The sequence below is a fragment of the Zalophus californianus genome, chromosome 8, assembly GCF_009762305.2.
Source record: "Zalophus californianus isolate mZalCal1 chromosome 8, mZalCal1.pri.v2, whole genome shotgun sequence".
NCBI lineage: Eukaryota > Metazoa > Chordata > Mammalia > Carnivora > Otariidae > Zalophus > Zalophus californianus.
The window spans coordinates 37,886,475-37,905,209 of NC_045602.1; the positions used below are offsets into that span (position 1 = coordinate 37,886,475).

The following is an 18,735-nucleotide window of genomic DNA, read 5'->3' on the forward strand; positions in this document are numbered from 1 at the left end:
GGAGACATCTCCAAGAAAACTCCAAACCCATGGTGCCCAAGTTGATCTTTAGCAGCACGTAGTAGGCTTTCTGTCCTCTTTGAGGATGAGGATGGGTGAGGGACCCTTGGGCATGTGAGCTCAGTGACAGTGACTCTGATCTACCAAAGATCCTATGGGCAGTCGGGGCCTGCGCCAGGCCCAGGCCTCCCACTCCCAGGCCAGTGAGCCCACCATGTGTCCTCTGCCACACATTGCCCCTCCCCCTCTGGCAGCAGGTTCCAGTTTTATGTGGCCCCTCATTTTCTATGAGCAGCGGGAGAAGTCTGAATGAGCTTTTGGCCCAGATGGCAGCTCTGACAGCTGACATACACATAGTAGGCCTTCAGCAGTTGAGTAAGGAGAGTATGAATGCCTAAGTAGTGCCAGCCATGTGTGAGAACTTTAGAAGAGTTTTATATACCTTGAGTCCTCACAATGGCCCTATAGAGTAGGAACTCTCAACATCTCCCCTTTACAGATGAAAAAAATAAGGCAGAGAATTTATTTGTCCTTGGTCACATGACTAGTGAATAGCAGAATAGGTAGTTTGGCTTTATAGTCTGTGTGTTTAACCACCAGACCAAATGGCCTCACTCAGATCCTAGAGAGTGTGCACCGACACCTTGATTCTAACAGAGAAATGTTATCCTTAGGATCTCTGTCTTCTTTCCGAAGTTCAGCGATAAGGTCGGAACCAGAGCCATTTGTGTTTGACTTGGCGGTCTTCCTACCTCCTCTTTCCGTTTTCAGCGCACTGTAACTTCTCTTACAGGCAGAGTCCTACCTCTCCTCCCCCCTGGGAGGATGAAGGCATCAGGACCAAGGCAACTCCAGGTCTCTAAGGGCTGTACCCCACTGATGCTCTCTCCCCTGGTGAGGTGGTCAGGACCCACCCCAATCCCCAACTTCTCCCTCCTTGTAACCTGGTTGGCAGAGGCACTCTGTTGTCCTGAGGAAGGATAGGACCAGCCTACAGATGTTAATGTAATTCACCTGTAATGCAAGGGGAAGTCTCTTTGAATCTCTGCCCCAGGGCTCTCCGACTCCCTGCAAACCCATCCCAAGGGGCCTGGGCTATGCTCTCTTACCCTGATGGCTACTCACAGTGGTTGCCCCACCCCCTGACTCAAGAGGATGTCCAGTAAGTATCTGCCAACTCGAAGAGCTAATACCACTGACCAGAAAAAGTATGTCCATGGACAAAAAGAAAAAAAAACCAAAACAAGACACACATGCTGTGAAAAGTCCTAAGCAATTCCCTTACAAACAATTGCTTTGAAAATTATTTTTAAAATTTTATTTTTTAAATTCAAATATAATTAACATACAGTGTTATATCAGTTTTAGGTGTATGATTCAGCAATTCATCACTCCGTACTCATCACCCTAAGTGTACTCTTAATCCCCTTCACCTATTTCACACACATCTCCCCCAACCCAAAATCATCGTTTTAAAAATGGCAGAACACTAAGGACCTTTAACAGCTCAGTCCTTCTATTCAATTTTTTCATAACCTTGGAATGAATTGAAGGTGGAGGGAGGAGTACATTTTAAGGTGCCAGAATTACATCAGAATTGCATTCTAGGGTCATTGCATTCTAGGGTCATTGCTCCCAGGCATGCACTTTCTGCTTCAGACATGACCTTGGGACCTAGAGCTTTGTAAGGTACTCACAGAACTCCATCAGATGTTCTAGATAGGTCAGAGAATACTCATGAGCAGTTTAAGCCTTCATAGATGTCCCAGACAGAGCATCTTTGCTTCTGCTCTTCAGTGCCCTGCTACTAGAAATGGCAAAAAGGTGGAAAGGACTCTAGAACATTCTAAGCCTGGTAAGTATTTCTGGTTGAAATTCTTCAATCTCACTACAACCCCGACAAGAAAGCACGACTTTAATCTCCCGGCATGATTAGTTTTGATCTTAAGCTGCACAATAGAATAAATGCCCCCAAATGTGCAGAGCAAATCTTATTAACGTCAAAACTGTATTATATACCCTGTAGGAGCCCAGAAATCAATTTTTACATCAAAAGAATAGAAAAGCTTCTGGGATGCACAGAGACCGTCCCCTTCCACCCTTTCCTACATCCTAAAACAGGCATTTTTACATTAAGAGCAAACCGGAAATTAGCATTCTGTGCCTACTGAGTGCTGGTCACATTCGCGCTACGTTAATTTAAGTCCTGCCACAAAATAGGTACTGATTGTTAACATTTTACATTAGTGACAATGCAGTCTGAGAGATCTGGAATTTTCTCAAGGTGACACCCTGCAGCAAGTAGGAGTCAGGACTTGAATCCGAAGCAGTGTCCTTCCTCCCGCGCCACAGCCACGACGTAGAAAACGCAGGTCTACAGGAAATTAATGACCCACAGCCTTCCTGAGGCTCTGCGCCATAAACGGGGAGACAACCTGGTTCTCGTGACTCTTCAGTCTTTCTGTTTTCACCCAAGTGCATGACTGCGGGAGCAAACCGACCACGTGAGCCTTCTCCCTCCCCCCGCGAGGGCCAGTGCCTGTCTGGCCAAGGGCAAGTCACAGGTGCGACAACGTGCCAGGACTGGATCCGGAGCCCGAGGGCTCGAGCTCTGCCGCAGCGTCACTGGACGGACCGGAGGGGAACTCGGCTAGGTGTAGCCTCTGGACGCGGCAGGTCACTAGTGCGCTCAAAGGAAGCCTGGAGAAGCGGTCAGCACTGTGAAACGGGGCCCGCGAGATAGGGGGACTAGGAATGACCTTGGTCGCGGCCTCTAAAACCCCGCATGACGACCTCCGGCGGCAGCGCTAGGGTCCCCCACGGTCTCCACCAGGAACTAACCCGTGTGCCGAGACACTACACAGACGCCAGGGCGAGGCTGCAGAGTGGGGGCTGGCCCTCCCCACGTGGACAAGCTCCCCGCTGGGGGCGTGGCCGCCGGCGCGGGTCCGGCCAATGAGCGCCGCCGTCGGGCTCACCCGGTTGGGCACGCCGGCCGGTGGGGGCTGCACCACCCCGGGGGCGGGGCTCTGGAGCCGGGGCGAGGCGCGGCGGGTCACGCGGGTCGCGGCGCCGGGCTATAAGTAGGGGCCGGCGGGGTGTACCGCCAGAGTGATGGCTGCCGGAGCGCGCTGCGTGCTTGCTCTTCTCGGCCGCTGAGGGGCCCGCGGGTGCTTCCAGGGTGGGTCGCTAAACCCCGCCGAACCATCCCCGGAGCCTCCGCCCCGGGCCGTCTCCTCCTCGACCCCAGGTGCGTGCGTCCGTGGCTCCAACCCACCGCCGCAGCCTGCACCTCTCGTCTCCCGCTCGGCCCTTCGTTTTCTCTGGTGAGTGGTGGCGCCACCGTGGATAAGGCTTTCTTCTTCCCGGGGCCAGGCGCCGACGCCGTGGCGCGGGAGGCGGTCGGGTGGGCCGGTGCGGGCGGTGCGGCGAGATTCTGGTTTCGTTTCTGTTCGCCTCCCTCCCCCACCCCGCCCGCCCGCGGGCCTTTTTGGCGGTCCCCGGGCGGCGCGCGCGCGCGGGAACGGCTCTTTTCCGGTTTTCGTGGGGAGGGCGCGCGCGGGCGGGGGGCGGGGCGCGGGCTGGGCGCGCGCCGGCCGAGGGGGTTCCCGGCGCCACGTGCCCACCGCCTCGCGAGCCCTGCTCGGGGCCCGGGACGGGGGGTGCGGGAGGAGGACAAGGCCGGGTTCCCCAGCCGCGTGGGCCAGCGCGGGGTGCCGCACGCGTCCCCCCAGGGCTCGCTGTTATTGTTATTTTCTTCCCCCCCCCCCCCCCCCCCCCCCCAGGATGAACTTGCGTCCTTTCTCTTCTCCGCCATGGAATTCTCCTTGCTTTTAGCCCTCCAGAGCCAAAGAAACCACAGACAACAGATGCCCAGACTCAGCGTATAGCAGTAACTCCCCAGCTCGGTTTCTGTGCCGTAGTTTACAGTATTTAATTTTATATAATATATATTATTTATTATAGCATTTTTGATACCTCATATTCTGTTTACACATCTTGAAAGCCGCTCAGTAATTCTCTTATAATTAAAAAAAACAACAACAAACCACTAGTCTAGAGAATGGCATCTACCGTGACAACGCTGCCTACCAGTACTTTTGCTGCTGCTGCTGCTTCTGGTCCATTGGTGGACTACCTATGGATGCTGATCCTGGGCTTCATTATTGCATTTGTCTTGGCATTCTCCGTGGGAGCCAATGATGTAGCAAATTCGTTTGGTACAGCTGTGGGCTCAGGTGTAGTGACCCTCAAGCAAGCCTGCATCCTAGCGAGTATCTTTGAAACCGTGGGCTCTGTCCTACTGGGGGCCAAAGTGAGCGAAACAATCAGGAAGGGCTTAATCGACGTGGAGATGTACAATTCGACCCAACAGCTGTTGATGGCCGGCTCCGTCAGTGCGATGTTTGGTGAGTTCTTTTTATGTATGCTCCTTAGTGGCGGGTGAGCAAATGGGTAGTTCCATTCCTGTGCTCTCCGTTTCAGATTTTTTTCTTCAGAATGCAGTGCGTTCCTAAGAATTTTGCCATTTAATAAAACTTGCCTGTGTTTCAGGTTCTGCTGTGTGGCAACTAGTGGCTTCGTTTTTGAAGCTTCCCATTTCTGGAACCCATTGTATTGTTGGTGCAACCATTGGTTTCTCCCTTGTGGCAAAGGGGCAGGAGGGTGTCAAGTGGTCTGAACTGATAAAAATTGGTATGTTTAATTCTAAATGGTTTTTTAATTTTTATTCTTGTCGTGTGGTACCGTGGCATTATATGAAATATATGGTGTAAAATAGAAAGTTTTGAAGATAGAATATTAAAATTTAAAGTGGTTTTTTTTTGTTGCTACTTTTCATTAATTGACTTTTTTTTTTTTTTTTTTATTGTGTTCTGTTCCAGTGATGTCTTGGTTCATCTCTCCACTGCTTTCTGGTATTATGTCTGGAATTTTATTCTTCCTTGTTCGTGCATTCATCCTCCGTAAGGTAATCTTTCTCTCTCCTCTATTATGACCTTTGATGGGTTATACTCACGTGGTATTCAGACTGTTAGCATTCTTCCAGATGTGATTGGTGTGGCCTTAGAAAGTTAAAAAATTTATGTTCCGTATATCTCTTGTATGTTGCTGAGTTCTCTGAAAGAAACAAATTTTCCGTAACCAAGAATGAATGCATTCAGAGGAAAAATTGAATGAGTACTATGGTGTGCCAAGAAATAGGAGAGGCTGGAAATGAGAAAATAAGGAAATTTATTCAGGGTGGCTTTGTACAGGTGTTTGTTGATTACTGCTTTACCTAAACCATCATATGCAGACCAGTTTGACTTACAAGCTTGGGGTTCAATAAGTCACAATGTCTCTTGTGGCTTTTTTTTTAGCTGATAGTTAAATTGAGTAGTTTGGGTCTCCACGTAGTTACTTCTGTAGTGCTGATTATCATAACCAGTTTATAAGCTTCTAGGTGGGGACTTTACCTCTCACAGTGACTCGACTCTATAATTTCTTAGACTAGGTAAAAGAGCCAGTAAAGGTAGGTTTTGTTTTGTTTTGTTTTTCTTGGCAAAAAAAAAAAAGTTTCCAGACAGTCATTTAATTTCCTGTCCCATTTGAAAATCCCTTTTGAGTGACCCAATAGCATTTTTATCAAGAAGTCTGATGCTGGCTCCAAAATAAATGTAGACAACAAGGGATGTTGTCATTGGACTGAGTTACTTAGTAAGAATAAATGCATTTTTCTCAGGAAACAAAGTTGTCTTTTTTCTGAGGGGACTGGCTCTTAACGGTCCATTGTGAGTTCTTAAAAATGCTCCTAAACGGTAGAAATCTGAGTGAAGAGAGATAGGTAGCTTAATCCCAAGGGGTAAGAATATATTCAGATCCACTTGTTTGGTCTAGTTGTAAGCTTCTGTAGGGAAGGATTTGTACCTCTGTAGAAATACCGTGATTCATTAATCACTTTTCCTCGGACCTGAGTCTGGCAGAATATAGCAGTTGAAAATTTGAAACATCTATAGGTTGATTATAATTTGGGAGTAAATAGTTCATTGTTACTATTAACGGCCTTGAAGTTCGGTATTGTTCTACTTAGCAAACAGGTATGATGAGCACCTACCTCCCAATCCCCAGAACTGTTGTAGCATATGATAACATGAAGCTTAGATTTGAGCTGTACCAGTAGTCACTGGTCAGATCTTTCAGTCTTCTTATTAGAGCCATATAGCTTGCTCCATACCAGAGAACCAGAAGAATTAATAGGATCCCGTTAGGGATTCCTGCTTTATAAAAGTTTACATTGGGTCTTTGTTGATTACTGGGAAGCAAATTGTTCTGATTCTGGAGAGGCTTTGTGTGTCTCAAGACAAAACAAACTTGTCTTCTTTCTTGGAGGGGGAATGGTGGTGCTCTGAGGTGTGAGGAGGGATTTTTAGTGCCCAGAATCTCTGATTTGAGAAATGCACGGGCAGGTATTTTTTACCCACAGTTGAGAGCTAAAGTTAAATATATTAACTTCTTAACTGTATATTCTTTATGTGGGAATGAGGATGGACATGATTAAGAATGATTGGAATTGTGTTTAAAACAATTTTGACTTTGAGAACCTTCCTGACCTCCAAACCCCCCTTTCATCCCCATGACCCATATATACCCTTGTGCCCAATCTATCAGTGAGTCTTTAGGTGATGAATGTGAATAGTTCTGGTTACCTTAGGTTTTAAATCTCAAGAAAACATCCTTAATGCTGGTAACCTTTGGGGGTCCTGGCTGTTAAAGTCTGAATATTTGACCATTAAGATGCTTTCCAACTTAAGATTCTGTTTTGGAAATTAACATTAAAATTTCTTTTTAAAAGTTTTCTGTTTTCTCAATGTCTGTTTCAAGGGTATTGGGTGGTCTAGTAGGAAAAAGGAGAATGGAGGTGAGGTACTTCCCTTTAAAGGACTGGGGGCAATAAACAAGGAATAGGGGCTAAGGGAAAGTTTCCCTGTTGGGTATTTAAATGCTAGTTAGAGAAAACAGGTCGCTCAGCATTCTCCCTTTTGTTAGGAATCACATTAAATCTAGGACATCTTTTCAAACTCAGAGGAGCCTTTTTCTTTAGACAAAGGTTTATGGGAACATCCAGTATGTAAACAGTGGACTATTCTGGTTGAAGATGGGGAGTTATGAAGACCCCCCTTTCACATCTCACATAACTGGATGGTGAGATATTTACATTATTTTCAGGTAAAGATTCAAGTGTGTGTTAGATAAGTCATACAGTAATAAAAATTTTATGAAGTTGTTAGCCTTGGTTACCTCTTGTGAGTGACTGAGAGGAGTCTGGAGGGAGTTAAAGGGAGAACACGGTTTGTTTTATCACTCCCCCCCCCCCCCCCCCCCCGGCTGATTTATGAACTTAGCCCTTTTTTAGGCTAAGCCTGTATTTCTTTCTTTTTTTTTTTTTTTAAGATTTTATTTATTTGATAGAACGTGAGCTGGGGGAAAGGGAGAGGCAGACTCCATGCTGAGCAGGGAGCCCCGCTAAATCCCAGGACCCTGGGATTATGACCTTAGCCGAAGGCAGATGCTTAACAGACTGAGCCACCCAGGCGCCCCTGAGCCTGTATTTCATAATAAACCAGTAGTAGCATCATTCATTCCCTACCTTCCCCCCAACTAATTAATTTTTGGTTACCTTGAGGGAATACATAATTGGGCTATACAGAAAAATAAAAACATAGGCTACTTCCTCCCAACTCTATAATTAGTTTGATTTGATACCATATTACCAAATAGTATTTGAGAATCTGTTAAGAGAAGTCCCTATGTAAGGTTTATGGAACCCTAATGGGTTTTGATTTTGGGGAGGATCTTGAAACCATGGATAGTTCTTAGAAGAAAAATACATATTTAAAGTATGGATAGGGAAGCTAAAATTCAAAGTGGTTTTCAGTGAGGGCTCATCTCTACTGATTTGGAATGGCATCTTCTGTTGTGTTCATCTTCAGCCACTACCTCCTTCTTCCCAATGTATTGATTATCTTAGTCAGAAGCTGTATTTACTTATTTGTTTTTTAAAGATTTTATTTTTAAGTAATCTCTGTGCCCAGTGTGGGGCTCAAATTCACAACCAAGATCAAGAGTCACCACCGTGACTAAGTGCTCCACCGACTTAGCCAGCCATGTACCCTTAGTCAGAAACTCTAGAATCACTTTGGGTCTTTCTCTTCTTTCTCAAGATTTTCTTTTGGATTGTCATCAAGGCAGCATTAAACCTTTAGGGTAATATCTTCATAGTTTAGTTTTCCCTGTATATTCAAATCTGTGTTCTCTTTAAGTGTTTGACTTCGATGTTTTCCTGTAGAATTAATACATATTTGTTGTAAGTGCAACTCTTCTTATTTCCAGTTACACTGGCCTTGCAGTTCCTTAAACATCTGGAGTTTTTGCCTCAGGGTTTTTGCACTTGCTGATATCTCTGTCTGGAATACAGTCCCCGCCCCCCCAAGGTGGCTTGCTTTTTTTCCACCCTTAGGAATGCACGTGGCTTGTTGACTTACCACGTTTGTGTCTATGTTCCACTGATACTCCCCAGTGTGCCCCTCCTTCCATCACTGCCCCTTACCCTCCTTTATCTTCTTCATAGTATTTATTGCTACTTTTTTCTCTACTAGAATGTAAATGTCAGTTCTCTGAGGCCAGGAACTTTGTCTCATTCGTTTCCACATTTTAGTGCCCACAATAGTGTTTGGCACAGTCTGTTGAATGAGGAGGTGACTTAGTGTACAGTTGATTTTTATTTTAGCAGTTTGGTAAATTATTAATAATGGTATATCTGTTGATGTCTAGAAAAGATGTTTGTTGCAGGTAAATTCTGCATGTTTTGGTTTTAAGAAATCTTTTCCAGGGGTGCCTGGGTGGCTCAGTCGTTAGGCATCTGCCTTTGGCTCAGATCATGGTCCCAGGGTCCTGGGATCGAGCCCCTCATCGGGCTCTCTGCTCGGCGGGAAGCCTGCTTCTCCCTCTCCCACTCCCCCTGCTGATGTTTCTGCTCTCACTGTCTCTCTGTCAAATAAATAAATAAAATCTTTAAAAAAAAAAAAAATCTTTGCAGACATGGTGAGAAATGTCCTAACATCTCATAGTCTGTTTCTTGACATCTTTTACAAATGTACATCTCAGATGTATGCTCAAATTTATATCTGGACATCAGATACCTTAGAACACTGGGTGATAAAACTGATTAATTGGGACATTACCAGTCACTGGGATAGGTAGCCTTGTTAGAAATAGCAGCCCCCTCCCACATAATAATAATAAACCAAACATAAACTTAAATCCAGGTAGATGTAAAAGATGAGGTCAGCCTTGGTAGGGAGACTTCCAGGAACAAGGCCAACTGGGCTTTTCCTACTGCTTGGAGACCAGTAACTGGCACTGTAATTCCCGAACCTGCCCTTTTACAAGGTTCTGTGGAAATGAATTAACTTTAACACCTTTTAAGGTATTGATCTTACGATCTTTTACAGGCAGATCCAGTTCCTAATGGTTTGCGAGCTTTGCCAGTTTTCTATGCCTGCACAGTTGGAATAAACTTTTTTTCCATCATGTATACTGGAGCACCTTGTAAGTACATATCAAAATATTTAAATGTGAATTTAAAGTTGTTTATAAAACTTGCATTAAATGCCCAATTTACCCCTTTTTGCTTTACAGGGCTGAAATCTCCTAGAAGGTGGCTGGCCTGCGCCCATTTCAGAAGGCTGCAGGCTAGTGTATGCTGAGTTAACCTAGATAGTTTTTCAACCAAAGAGACCTGCTCAGATTCTAAATCACTACAGACCTTTACTCTTTAGTCTTCACAGGATCCACCGATAATATGACCTTCTCCCTCCCTTTCTCCTATCTATGCTAAAAATACTGGAAGTGATACCTCAACTACTGACTACTGAAGAGTCATTAGTTATATTTGGTCTTCAATAATCAGTCATTTAGGACTGGTTTGCTGGATATTCTCATTTTTCTCTCCCAAATGGAGCTACCTTTGTTTCTAAGCACTAAATTTACTTCCCTGAATCTGCTTGAATGAGAAGAGTTGGGATGTTTAACAACTGGTCTAAGTGCACTTGGAAGAAGAATTCATGCAGCTAAGAGGAAAAATAATTTGAGGATATAAAGATTGAAATTATTGCTTTTATTTTGGGACTAAGGCAAAGCATGGATTAAATTATGATACGTGTTCAATTTAACAACTGAAAAAGATCAATCACTTGTAACTTACAGGACAGTACATGCTTTGATCAGCTCAGTTTTGCTATCTAGGGTCATTTGACTTGATGGTCAAGTCAATGGCTTTTAATCTTTTCACTGTGACCTACTGGAAAAAATACATTGTACATTGCTGCCCAAGACACCCATGTAGAGAAAGAGGAAGGAAAACCAGAATAGTATTTTGAAACTATTTACTCTTACTGTGTGCTGTGCACTCATATTTTCAGATAATTCTCTTTAGTTTTTAATTTTCATTGGGGCCCACTAAATTGATTACTTTTCTGACTAATGGATTGTAACTTGCTTCTTAAACTTCACTGAAGTAATAAGTCACTGACCAAAAATGGAATTAGCTAAGTATTTTTAGCCTTGTCTTTATTCTTGGAATAATTAGGAAGGAAAATGGACAACTTTATGACAATATTGATCTTAGGGGATACCAGACTCCTTGCTAAATGGTACAGGCAAAGAAAAACATGCATGCTGCATTTTCGTTCTATTTTAAATTGAGTTCTTTGTGCTAAACCTCACAGGAGAGGCTCTAAGCACTGTTTTATCTGGTAGCAGCAAAGCTCATAGTTCAGTGAAATAGAGACTTAAACTTTCAGTCATTTTTGAAAAAGGAACTTGGGATATTTTTGTTCTGTTCTTTGTGGATCATTTACAAGAAAAATTTCCCCTTCTCATCTCCCCTTTTTGACTTGGAACACAGGCAAATTTAAATTGTGATAGACATTGATTAAATTTCATATATATTTTAGTTTGTGTGACTAAATACATGGTTATAATTGATAGGAATTAAAATGGAAAGATTTATAGTCACTATAGAACTTTAGTTTTGAAGGGACCACAATTTATATGTGATTTTTAAATATTAATCATTGGGGGGACAATAGATTTTCCATTTTATAAGTAATTTAATTCCTAATCAGAATATTTTTTTATTTTTTATTTTTTTTTAAAGATTTTATTTATTTATTTGAGAGAGAGAGAATGAGACATAGGACGAGAGGGAAGAGGGTCAGAGGGAGAAGCAGACTCCCTGCTGAGCAGGGAGCCCGATGTGGGACTGGATCCCAGGACTGCAGGATCATGACCTGAGCCGAAGGCAGTCGTTTAACCAACTGAGCCACCAAGGCGCCCCCCCCTAATCAGAATAAAGCAAAAGAACTGCAGGTAGCCAAGCTATTCTTGGATGAACTATAGATCATTATAACATCTTTTAGGCTTAAATAGAATTCTGTAGTGCTTTGCTTCAGTCATTAGGCTGGTGGCTTGGAGCCTGTTGGCATTTAAGTGATAAACAGATGAGGACTGATACTAATGATCCCAAAGCCAGGTGAAAAGTAGGCAAGTCTCTAAGATACGGCTTGTTAATTAAATTACCACTAAACTATTTTCTTTTTGTGAAAGATAGCCCTTTGAACTATTATCTTTTGATAATATTCTGGTTTTCTGTATCTTAGTTTGATAATGCCTCTTAAGAGATAATCTTGTTAAAGGATTTTACTGGAGGGTAATACAATGGATGTGATAACTTCCACAGAGAATTCTGTCAGTATGACAAATATGAGTCTTGGGGCCCCTTTCTTTTTTAACATCAAAATCTGTATGTGCAAACATAATGTGTGGCAGCTACCATCTGGAGGCTTAGGGAGTGGAAGGTTTCCATTTTTTCATAGCTAGTTGCAGATGCTCAGTATAGTTGATCCTTATTATCTTCTAAGTAAAGAAAGGAAAACTAGTTTTCGAAGGAGCTTGGGAGACACGAATCTAATCTAGCAGGTGTGGAGAGTGAGCCAGAGGTGGAGGTGTGGGTTTCAGATGACCATGGGATTTCCCCCCCTCCAAATTTGTGTAGTTATGAGCACAATTAAAACCTTGTGGACCTAAGGCTGGCAGCAGTTATAAAGGGTGATGGGTTGGCTTGGGGAACCCCCGAGTCCCCAGAGGAGGGTTTACACATTGTTGCAGGGGGCTGTTGCCCTGGGGTTTTCAAGATGCACCATTTTATCTCCTAGTGCTGGGCTTTGACAAACTTCCTCTGTGGGGCACCATCCTCATCTCGGTGGGATGTGCAGTTTTCTGTGCCCTTATCGTCTGGTTCTTTGTATGTCCCAGGATGAAGAGAAAAATCGAACGTAAGTAACAAATTGTAGCAGAACATTTTATCTAGCAATGTGCTTGTTTTTTTGTGTGTGATCACTTAATAAAAACCCACTATTTGGATAGATTGGCAAAGTCAAAAATTTTAAATGAGATTTCAGGAGATGGGTTTATTGTCCAAACTATGTTTTTATTGACTTGAAATGACCTGAGACCTACTCATAAGGAATAGTTGACATATAATGGGGGACAAACTGGTCATTCAGTCTACTTTTTACTGCGTCACTTGCTGGTGACAGAAATACAGAGAGAAGTAGCTTAACATTAATTGGAAGTGTGAGGATATCTTAATGTGTAATAGGGGGGTAGGTACAAAATATTTTCAAGGAGGAAACTTTATCCTAACTACTTCTGTGTGTAACTTCAGATTTAGACATGCAAAGCTAAGTCACATATTTATATCTGACTTTCGATTTGGTTAATTCTCTGAATTGTCACCCAAATTCTAGAGGTAGATATTTTCCAGTGTTAATGTGAAGGAATCATTTAGACCATTACTACATAAGGGCAGTAAAGTGTAATTAAATACGGAATAAAGTTCGTTAGTGTCAGTCTTATTTAAATTTTGTATTTGTTTCCTTACTGGCTTGAGATCTGTTAAAGTAACCTTTTTCTGCCCTTTCCATCTGCAAATGCTTGGTTAGTGATTTCAAGTTTGTCGTTGGGCAGTGGAGGGATGCACGTACTGCTGGGCACTAGGAGGAGTGCTGTGTCATGCAGCTGCACTGAGCCCTCTCGGAGAGGCTCTAGTCTGTGCTAGTCTGCCTGTGCCGTGTGCACAGTGGGAATGAGACTTGCATGACATCCCGACCTCATTCTTCCCCCAGTCTGGAAGAAGAGGAGACAAGTCTCGCTAATGTTTTATGGTTCTACTCTATAGCGTGGTTGTGCTGCCTGAATGAACATGTAAACGTACTGGGCATTGGTAGACTGAGCAGAAAATATTCCTGCCTAGTCATGGCATTCAGCACCAGAAGGCAGAACATTAAAGCAGACCTCTGTTTTACAGAGGTGGGAATTCAAGTGGTCATCTTTAGTTGCCTGCATTGAGCTGTGTTCCTTTGCTTGAACTCCTGGACTGAAATTTGGGGGCATTCGTTTTTTAAAAAGAACATGAATTAGATGCAGTGTAAAATTTCAGTTTGTCCATCTCATGCTTTTTAGGTACCTTTCACCTCAGAATGGGTCAGCAGGGAGCTAGGAATAGTTTTTATCCTTGTAAAACCAGAATCTTTGTTTTGTGAAGGAGAAGAATATGCAGCAGAGCCCATAAAGCCTAAAATATTTTACTGTCGGCCCTTTACTGAAAAAGTTTGTGACTTCTGAAGCATTGCTGATTTCTTTCCAAAGGAAAGATAGGAGATAAGCCAAGTGAAGCAGACAGGGAAAATTATCCTGAATTTTCACCAAAGTATATTACTTTGAGATGGATTTTTTTTTAGATGGGGAGACGGGAGATCTGGAATGAGTTAGTTTGGTCAAAACCAAACCAAAAAAACCCCCCTTTTTTCTAGGAGAAATAAAGTCTAGTCCTTCTGAAAGCCCTTTAATGGAAAAAAAGAATAGCTTGAAAGAAGACCACGAAGAAACAAAGTTGTCTCTCAGCGATATTGAAACCAGGAATCCTGTTTCTGAGGTAGGGTCTGCCACTGTGCCACTCCGGGCTGTGGTGGAGGAGAGAACAGTCTCGTTTAAACTTGGAGACTTGGAGGAAGCTCCAGAGCGAGAGAGGCTTCCCAGCGTGGATCTGAAAGAGGAAACCAGCATAGATAGCACCATGAATGGTGAGTAGAGTTTCTTCAGTGGGGAAAATAAGAGTTTGGCTTTGTTACCTATCCTGGGGAGGAGGCTTGCTGTTTGGACCTGATGCTGTTTGTTTTTAATGTTACTGTTTCTGGTCTTGGCCAGGGGCAGTGCAGTTGCCTAATGGGAACCTTGTTCAGTTCAATCAAGCCGTCAGTAACCAGATAAACTCCAGTGGGCACTATCAGTATCACACCGTGCATAAAGATTCTGGCTTGTACAAAGAGCTGCTCCATAAATTACATCTTGCCAAGGTGGGAGACTGCATGGGAGACTCGGGCGACAAACCCTTGAGGCGCAATAATAGCTATACTTCCTACACCATGGCAATTTGTGGCATGCCTCTGGATTCATTCCGTGCCAAAGAAGGTGAACAGAAAGGTGAAGAAATGGAGAAACTGACATGGCCGAATGCAGACAGCAAGAAGCGAATTCGAATGGACAGTTACACCAGTTACTGCAATGCTGTGTCTGACATTCACTCGGCATCCGAGATGGACATGAGTGTCAAGAAGGCAGAGATGGGTCTGGGTGACAGAAAAGGAAGTAGCGGCTCTCTAGAAGAATGGTATGACCAGGATAAACCAGAGGTGTCTCTCCTCTTCCAGTTCCTGCAGATCCTTACAGCCTGCTTTGGGTCATTTGCCCATGGTGGAAATGACGTCAGGTCAGTTGACTTGGAATCACAGCATCACGCTTTCTATTTTTGTATCACCTTACCCCTTTTATAAGGCTATGCTTGTGGCTTTGGTCCCATACCACCCCGTGGGACACGAATAAGCTAGAGAGGGTGAGGTAATAGCAGTTATTGACTTAATAAAACAGGCAGTAAAATTTATTTTATAAGGGTGCCTGACTGGCTCAGTCGGTAGAGCACACGACTCTTGATCTCAGTTGTAAGTCTGAGCCCCAGGTTGGGTGTAGAGATCACTTAACATCTTAAAAAAAAAAAAAAAATTTTTTTTTTTTTTTTCCTTTAGAGAGATTACAAAGAATGTTTCTGTAGATGATAAACACAGATATTCTTCATGGAGAGGTCTTGTCTATCAAGATAGGATCCAGTTCTGTGATAGTAAATTCGGTGAATACTGAGATGAAAAGCTTAAAAATCACTGCCCTAGGGAATGAATTTGGAGGTTGTTGGCCGTAGTTCTGTCGTTTGTAAACTGGTCATTGGAACCAGAGTTGTTCTAGGCTACCTGTTGGAGGATGGGCCACCAAATGCATGGGACCCTTCTCTGAGAGCAGCTTCCATTTTTTTCTGCTGTGTATTTATTTATTTCTTTTGAAAGGACTGTTTGCTAAATGAGCTTGACAGCTTTGCTTTAAATAATCTAGTAGGTCATTTAGCAAACTGGATCTTGCCAAGTTCTAGTTCTGCCTGAAAAATCATCTTTGTCCTCTTTTTTTCTTTCAGCAATGCCATCGGTCCTCTGGTTGCTTTGTATCTGGTTTATGACACGGGAGATGTTTCTTCAACAGTAGCAACACCAATATGGCTTCTGCTCTATGGTGGAGTTGGTATTTGTATTGGTCTGTGGGTTTGGGGAAGGAGAGTTATCCAGACCATGGGAAAAGATCTGACACCAATCACACCTTCTAGGTAAGTTGGTAAAGCAGGTCTTAGGCTAATGCTCATTTTCTTAGGATACATAATACTGTGTAGTGTTACCACACAAATCTTCAGCTAATGTAACCCAAGCTTGTATAAGGTCCTGATGTTACTCTCATTGTTGTGAACTTTTTCAATTTTACATGTTGTCTGGCCCTTAAACATAATTTTGGTCAAATACTCATCTCCAGTGGTCTCTTAATAATATGACTTTTCTGAGAAAGGTGTGTGTGTGGAGTGAATAGCTCTGTATACTTGTCCTTTATTTGTCTTTACTTGAGAGCTAAGACTGATGTTTATTAAATTCTTCCAGATAGAAGTGCAAACTTTAATAATGGGCTTCTAGGAACCCTTAAAACCTCAAAAACATTAGAGAAGAGGGAAGAGAGCCTGATTTAAATTAGATTTCAGGGGCGCCTGGGTGGCTCAGATGGTTACATGTCTGCCTTTGGCTCATGATCTCCAGGTCCTGGGATCTGGCCCCACATTGGGCTCCCTGCTCAGTGGGGAGTCTGCTTCTCCCTCTCCCTCTTACCACTCTTCCGCTTATGCTCTCTCTCTCTCAAATGAATATTGAATAAATAAAATCTTAGAATAGATTTCAGGACCTACAGCAAATTAAAGATGTTAGGTTAGTGTCAGGTTTTGTCACTGAGTAGAGCACAGTAAGATTGTGTTAACTTTGAGGTGTAATGTTAGCTTATAAAACAGCTTCCATTCTTGACAAGTAATCTTTTTATGTCTACAGTGGCTTCAGTATTGAACTAGCATCTGCCCTCACGGTGGTAATTGCATCAAATATTGGTCTTCCCATCAGTACAACACATTGTAAAGTAAGTGTAATGTATATGTGCTGTGTCTATTGAATGGTTCTAGTAATATGGAGAAGTTTTTTGTTTGTTTTTTCAAGTGTGATAACTGTAGTTTAGAAAGTTTTATGCTGTTGGAGTCCTGAAGAGTTCACAAATTTAGGACAAATGACTGCAATAATGTAAAGGCTTACAGTTTACAATTCCTTGGGTCTAGTACTCTTATTTAAGCCAATACTGTATGTTCTCCCTAAATGATGGCAAAAGTCCTTTTCTGTATAGTTAGCTCATCTATGAGGCTTGTTGGGCTGTTGAAGGGCAGCGTTATTTATATTCATAGCCTCAGAATTGAAGTACGGAGAATCTTGTTGAATTCTGAAGTTGCTTGATGGCCATGTAATAACTAGAAAAAAAAAACTGGCTTCCTTAAGGCAATTTAAGTTGGTTCATCATGCAGCCTGTGAGTCATCCTTCTTCTTCTAGGGTATCTCCAGGTGATTGGCTATGAGGTTTAATAACTGTCTTCCTCTAAAATGATGTTTGGCAAACCTGAAACTTAAAATAATTTATTAAAACTGTTCATTATTAAAGCAGTTGATGAAAATTCCAGTAGCTCAGGAGAGAGAAAGGAGATGTTGTTCTCGTATATTACCCCAATTACCACAGATGTAGTGATTGGATTTTTACATTTTTGCCTTCATCTTCCCGTGGGTAATCTGCTTCTTATCCTGTTACAGACCATCTTTCATGGAATCAGTCTCATCAGCTGCTTGGGGCTCCTTACCTACATAAGATCATGTGTCTGTTACCAAAATACCATTGGCCTTTACTAACCAGTCTCCTTGATCCCTTTCTCTGCTAGGTGGGCTCTGTTGTATCTGTTGGCTGGCTCCGATCCAAAAAGGCTGTTGACTGGCGACTCTTCCGCAACATTTTTATGGCCTGGTTTGTTACCGTCCCCATTTCTGGCGTGATCAGTGCTGCTATTATGGCAGTCTTCAAATATGTCATCCTCAGAGCGTGAAGCTGTTGGAGATTAAAATTCGTGTCGATGTCTGGGGCCACCTTACACATTCCTGCTCCTTTGAAGAAGGATCACAGTGTTAACAGAAGACCGACAAGAGTCTTTTTAAAGTTTGGGAGCTGTGGGAGGGAAGTGTTACTTGTGCTATAATTGCTTTTGTGCTAAATATGACTTGTCTCAAAATTAGCTATGTAAAATAGCCAGGTTTCCACTGGTTCCTATTGAGGTCCCTTTTCCTTCTGGGCTGTGAATTCCTGTACATAATTCTCTACTTTTTGTATCAGGCTTCAATTCCATTATGTTTTAATGTTGTCTCTGAAGATAACTTGCGATTTTTTTTTTTTTTTTTTAAACAACCATTCAGAGCCATTTGACGCAGTGTGCTCTGCTTTGGTGGTTTCACCAGCTTCTGCCCTAACATGCACAGGGACTTAACAACAAACATAACTGAAGCTTCCCTTGTAGTCTCTTAGAGAAATAGAGCCATTTGTACTCTGCCCTCCTGTCGGTAGTGGCAGGTTCTATTGGCATATGTGGGAACTTCTTATAGGGACGAGGTTCTTTGGACACAGTGAAAATTTAAGTTAGTAGTAACTTCTTTGCCAGCAGTTCACTATTATTGCTAAAAAGAAGTAGGAAGAAAAAGCCTTCTGGCAGTCTTGGTTATTTCTTTACAATTTCTGGCAGTGTGGGATGGATGAATGGAGTGGAATATGAACTTTGGGCAAGTTAAATGGGACAGCCTTCCATGTTCATCTGTCTACCTCTTAACTGAATAAAAAAGCCTACAATTTTTAGAAAATTTCGTTCTCATGGTTTTTGTTCATATTTGAAGCATCTGGGCTCCAAATCAATTAGCCCTATGCCATTCTTAGGAGAGTATCTTAAATAACTACCGACCCACTTACACTTCCCCACTCCTCCCTGTTAAGTTTCTTGTGATCCCAGAATATCCATGACTTCAGTCCACAAGTACTGTTGTAGCTGTTCGGCACTTTTCCTTGCGCCAGCACAGCCTAGACACTCCCACGTTAGCATGTATAAGTGTATTCATTGTTTGACGGCCACCAAGTTCTCCTGTTTGAATG

At 42.9% G+C, this 18,735-nt stretch overlaps 1 protein-coding gene across 1 annotated transcript; it reads left to right on the forward strand.

The window, feature by feature from the left end:
• The first annotated feature begins 1,335 nt into the window (after positions 1–1,335).
• SLC20A1 (solute carrier family 20 member 1) lies at positions 1,336–18,443 on the forward strand. Its single transcript, XM_027621709.2, has 11 exons — positions 1,336–3,326; positions 3,786–4,409; positions 4,555–4,695; positions 4,884–4,969; positions 9,492–9,588; positions 12,255–12,374; positions 13,914–14,183; positions 14,308–14,869; positions 15,620–15,805; positions 16,563–16,647; positions 17,486–18,443. The coding sequence occupies exons 2-11, from the start codon at positions 4,064–4,066 to the stop codon at positions 17,645–17,647; spliced, it is 2,055 nt and encodes a 684-aa protein (XP_027477510.1). The 5' UTR covers positions 1,336–3,326; positions 3,786–4,063; the 3' UTR covers positions 17,648–18,443.
• The last annotated feature ends 292 nt before the right edge of the window (positions 18,444–18,735 follow it).

Bases quoted from the DNA above. Each gene is read 5' to 3' on its own strand.
- SLC20A1 (XM_027621709.2), top strand. From the start codon at position 4,064: ATGGCATCTACCGTGACAACGCTGCCTACCAGTACTTTTGCTGCTGCT. The intron at 4,696-4,883 runs GTATGTTTAATT...GTTCTGTTCCAG, and splicing joins GTCTGAACTGATAAAAATTG to TGATGTCTTGGTTCATCTCT. The intron at 4,970-9,491 runs GTAATCTTTCTC...GATCTTTTACAG, and splicing joins GTGCATTCATCCTCCGTAAG to GCAGATCCAGTTCCTAATGG.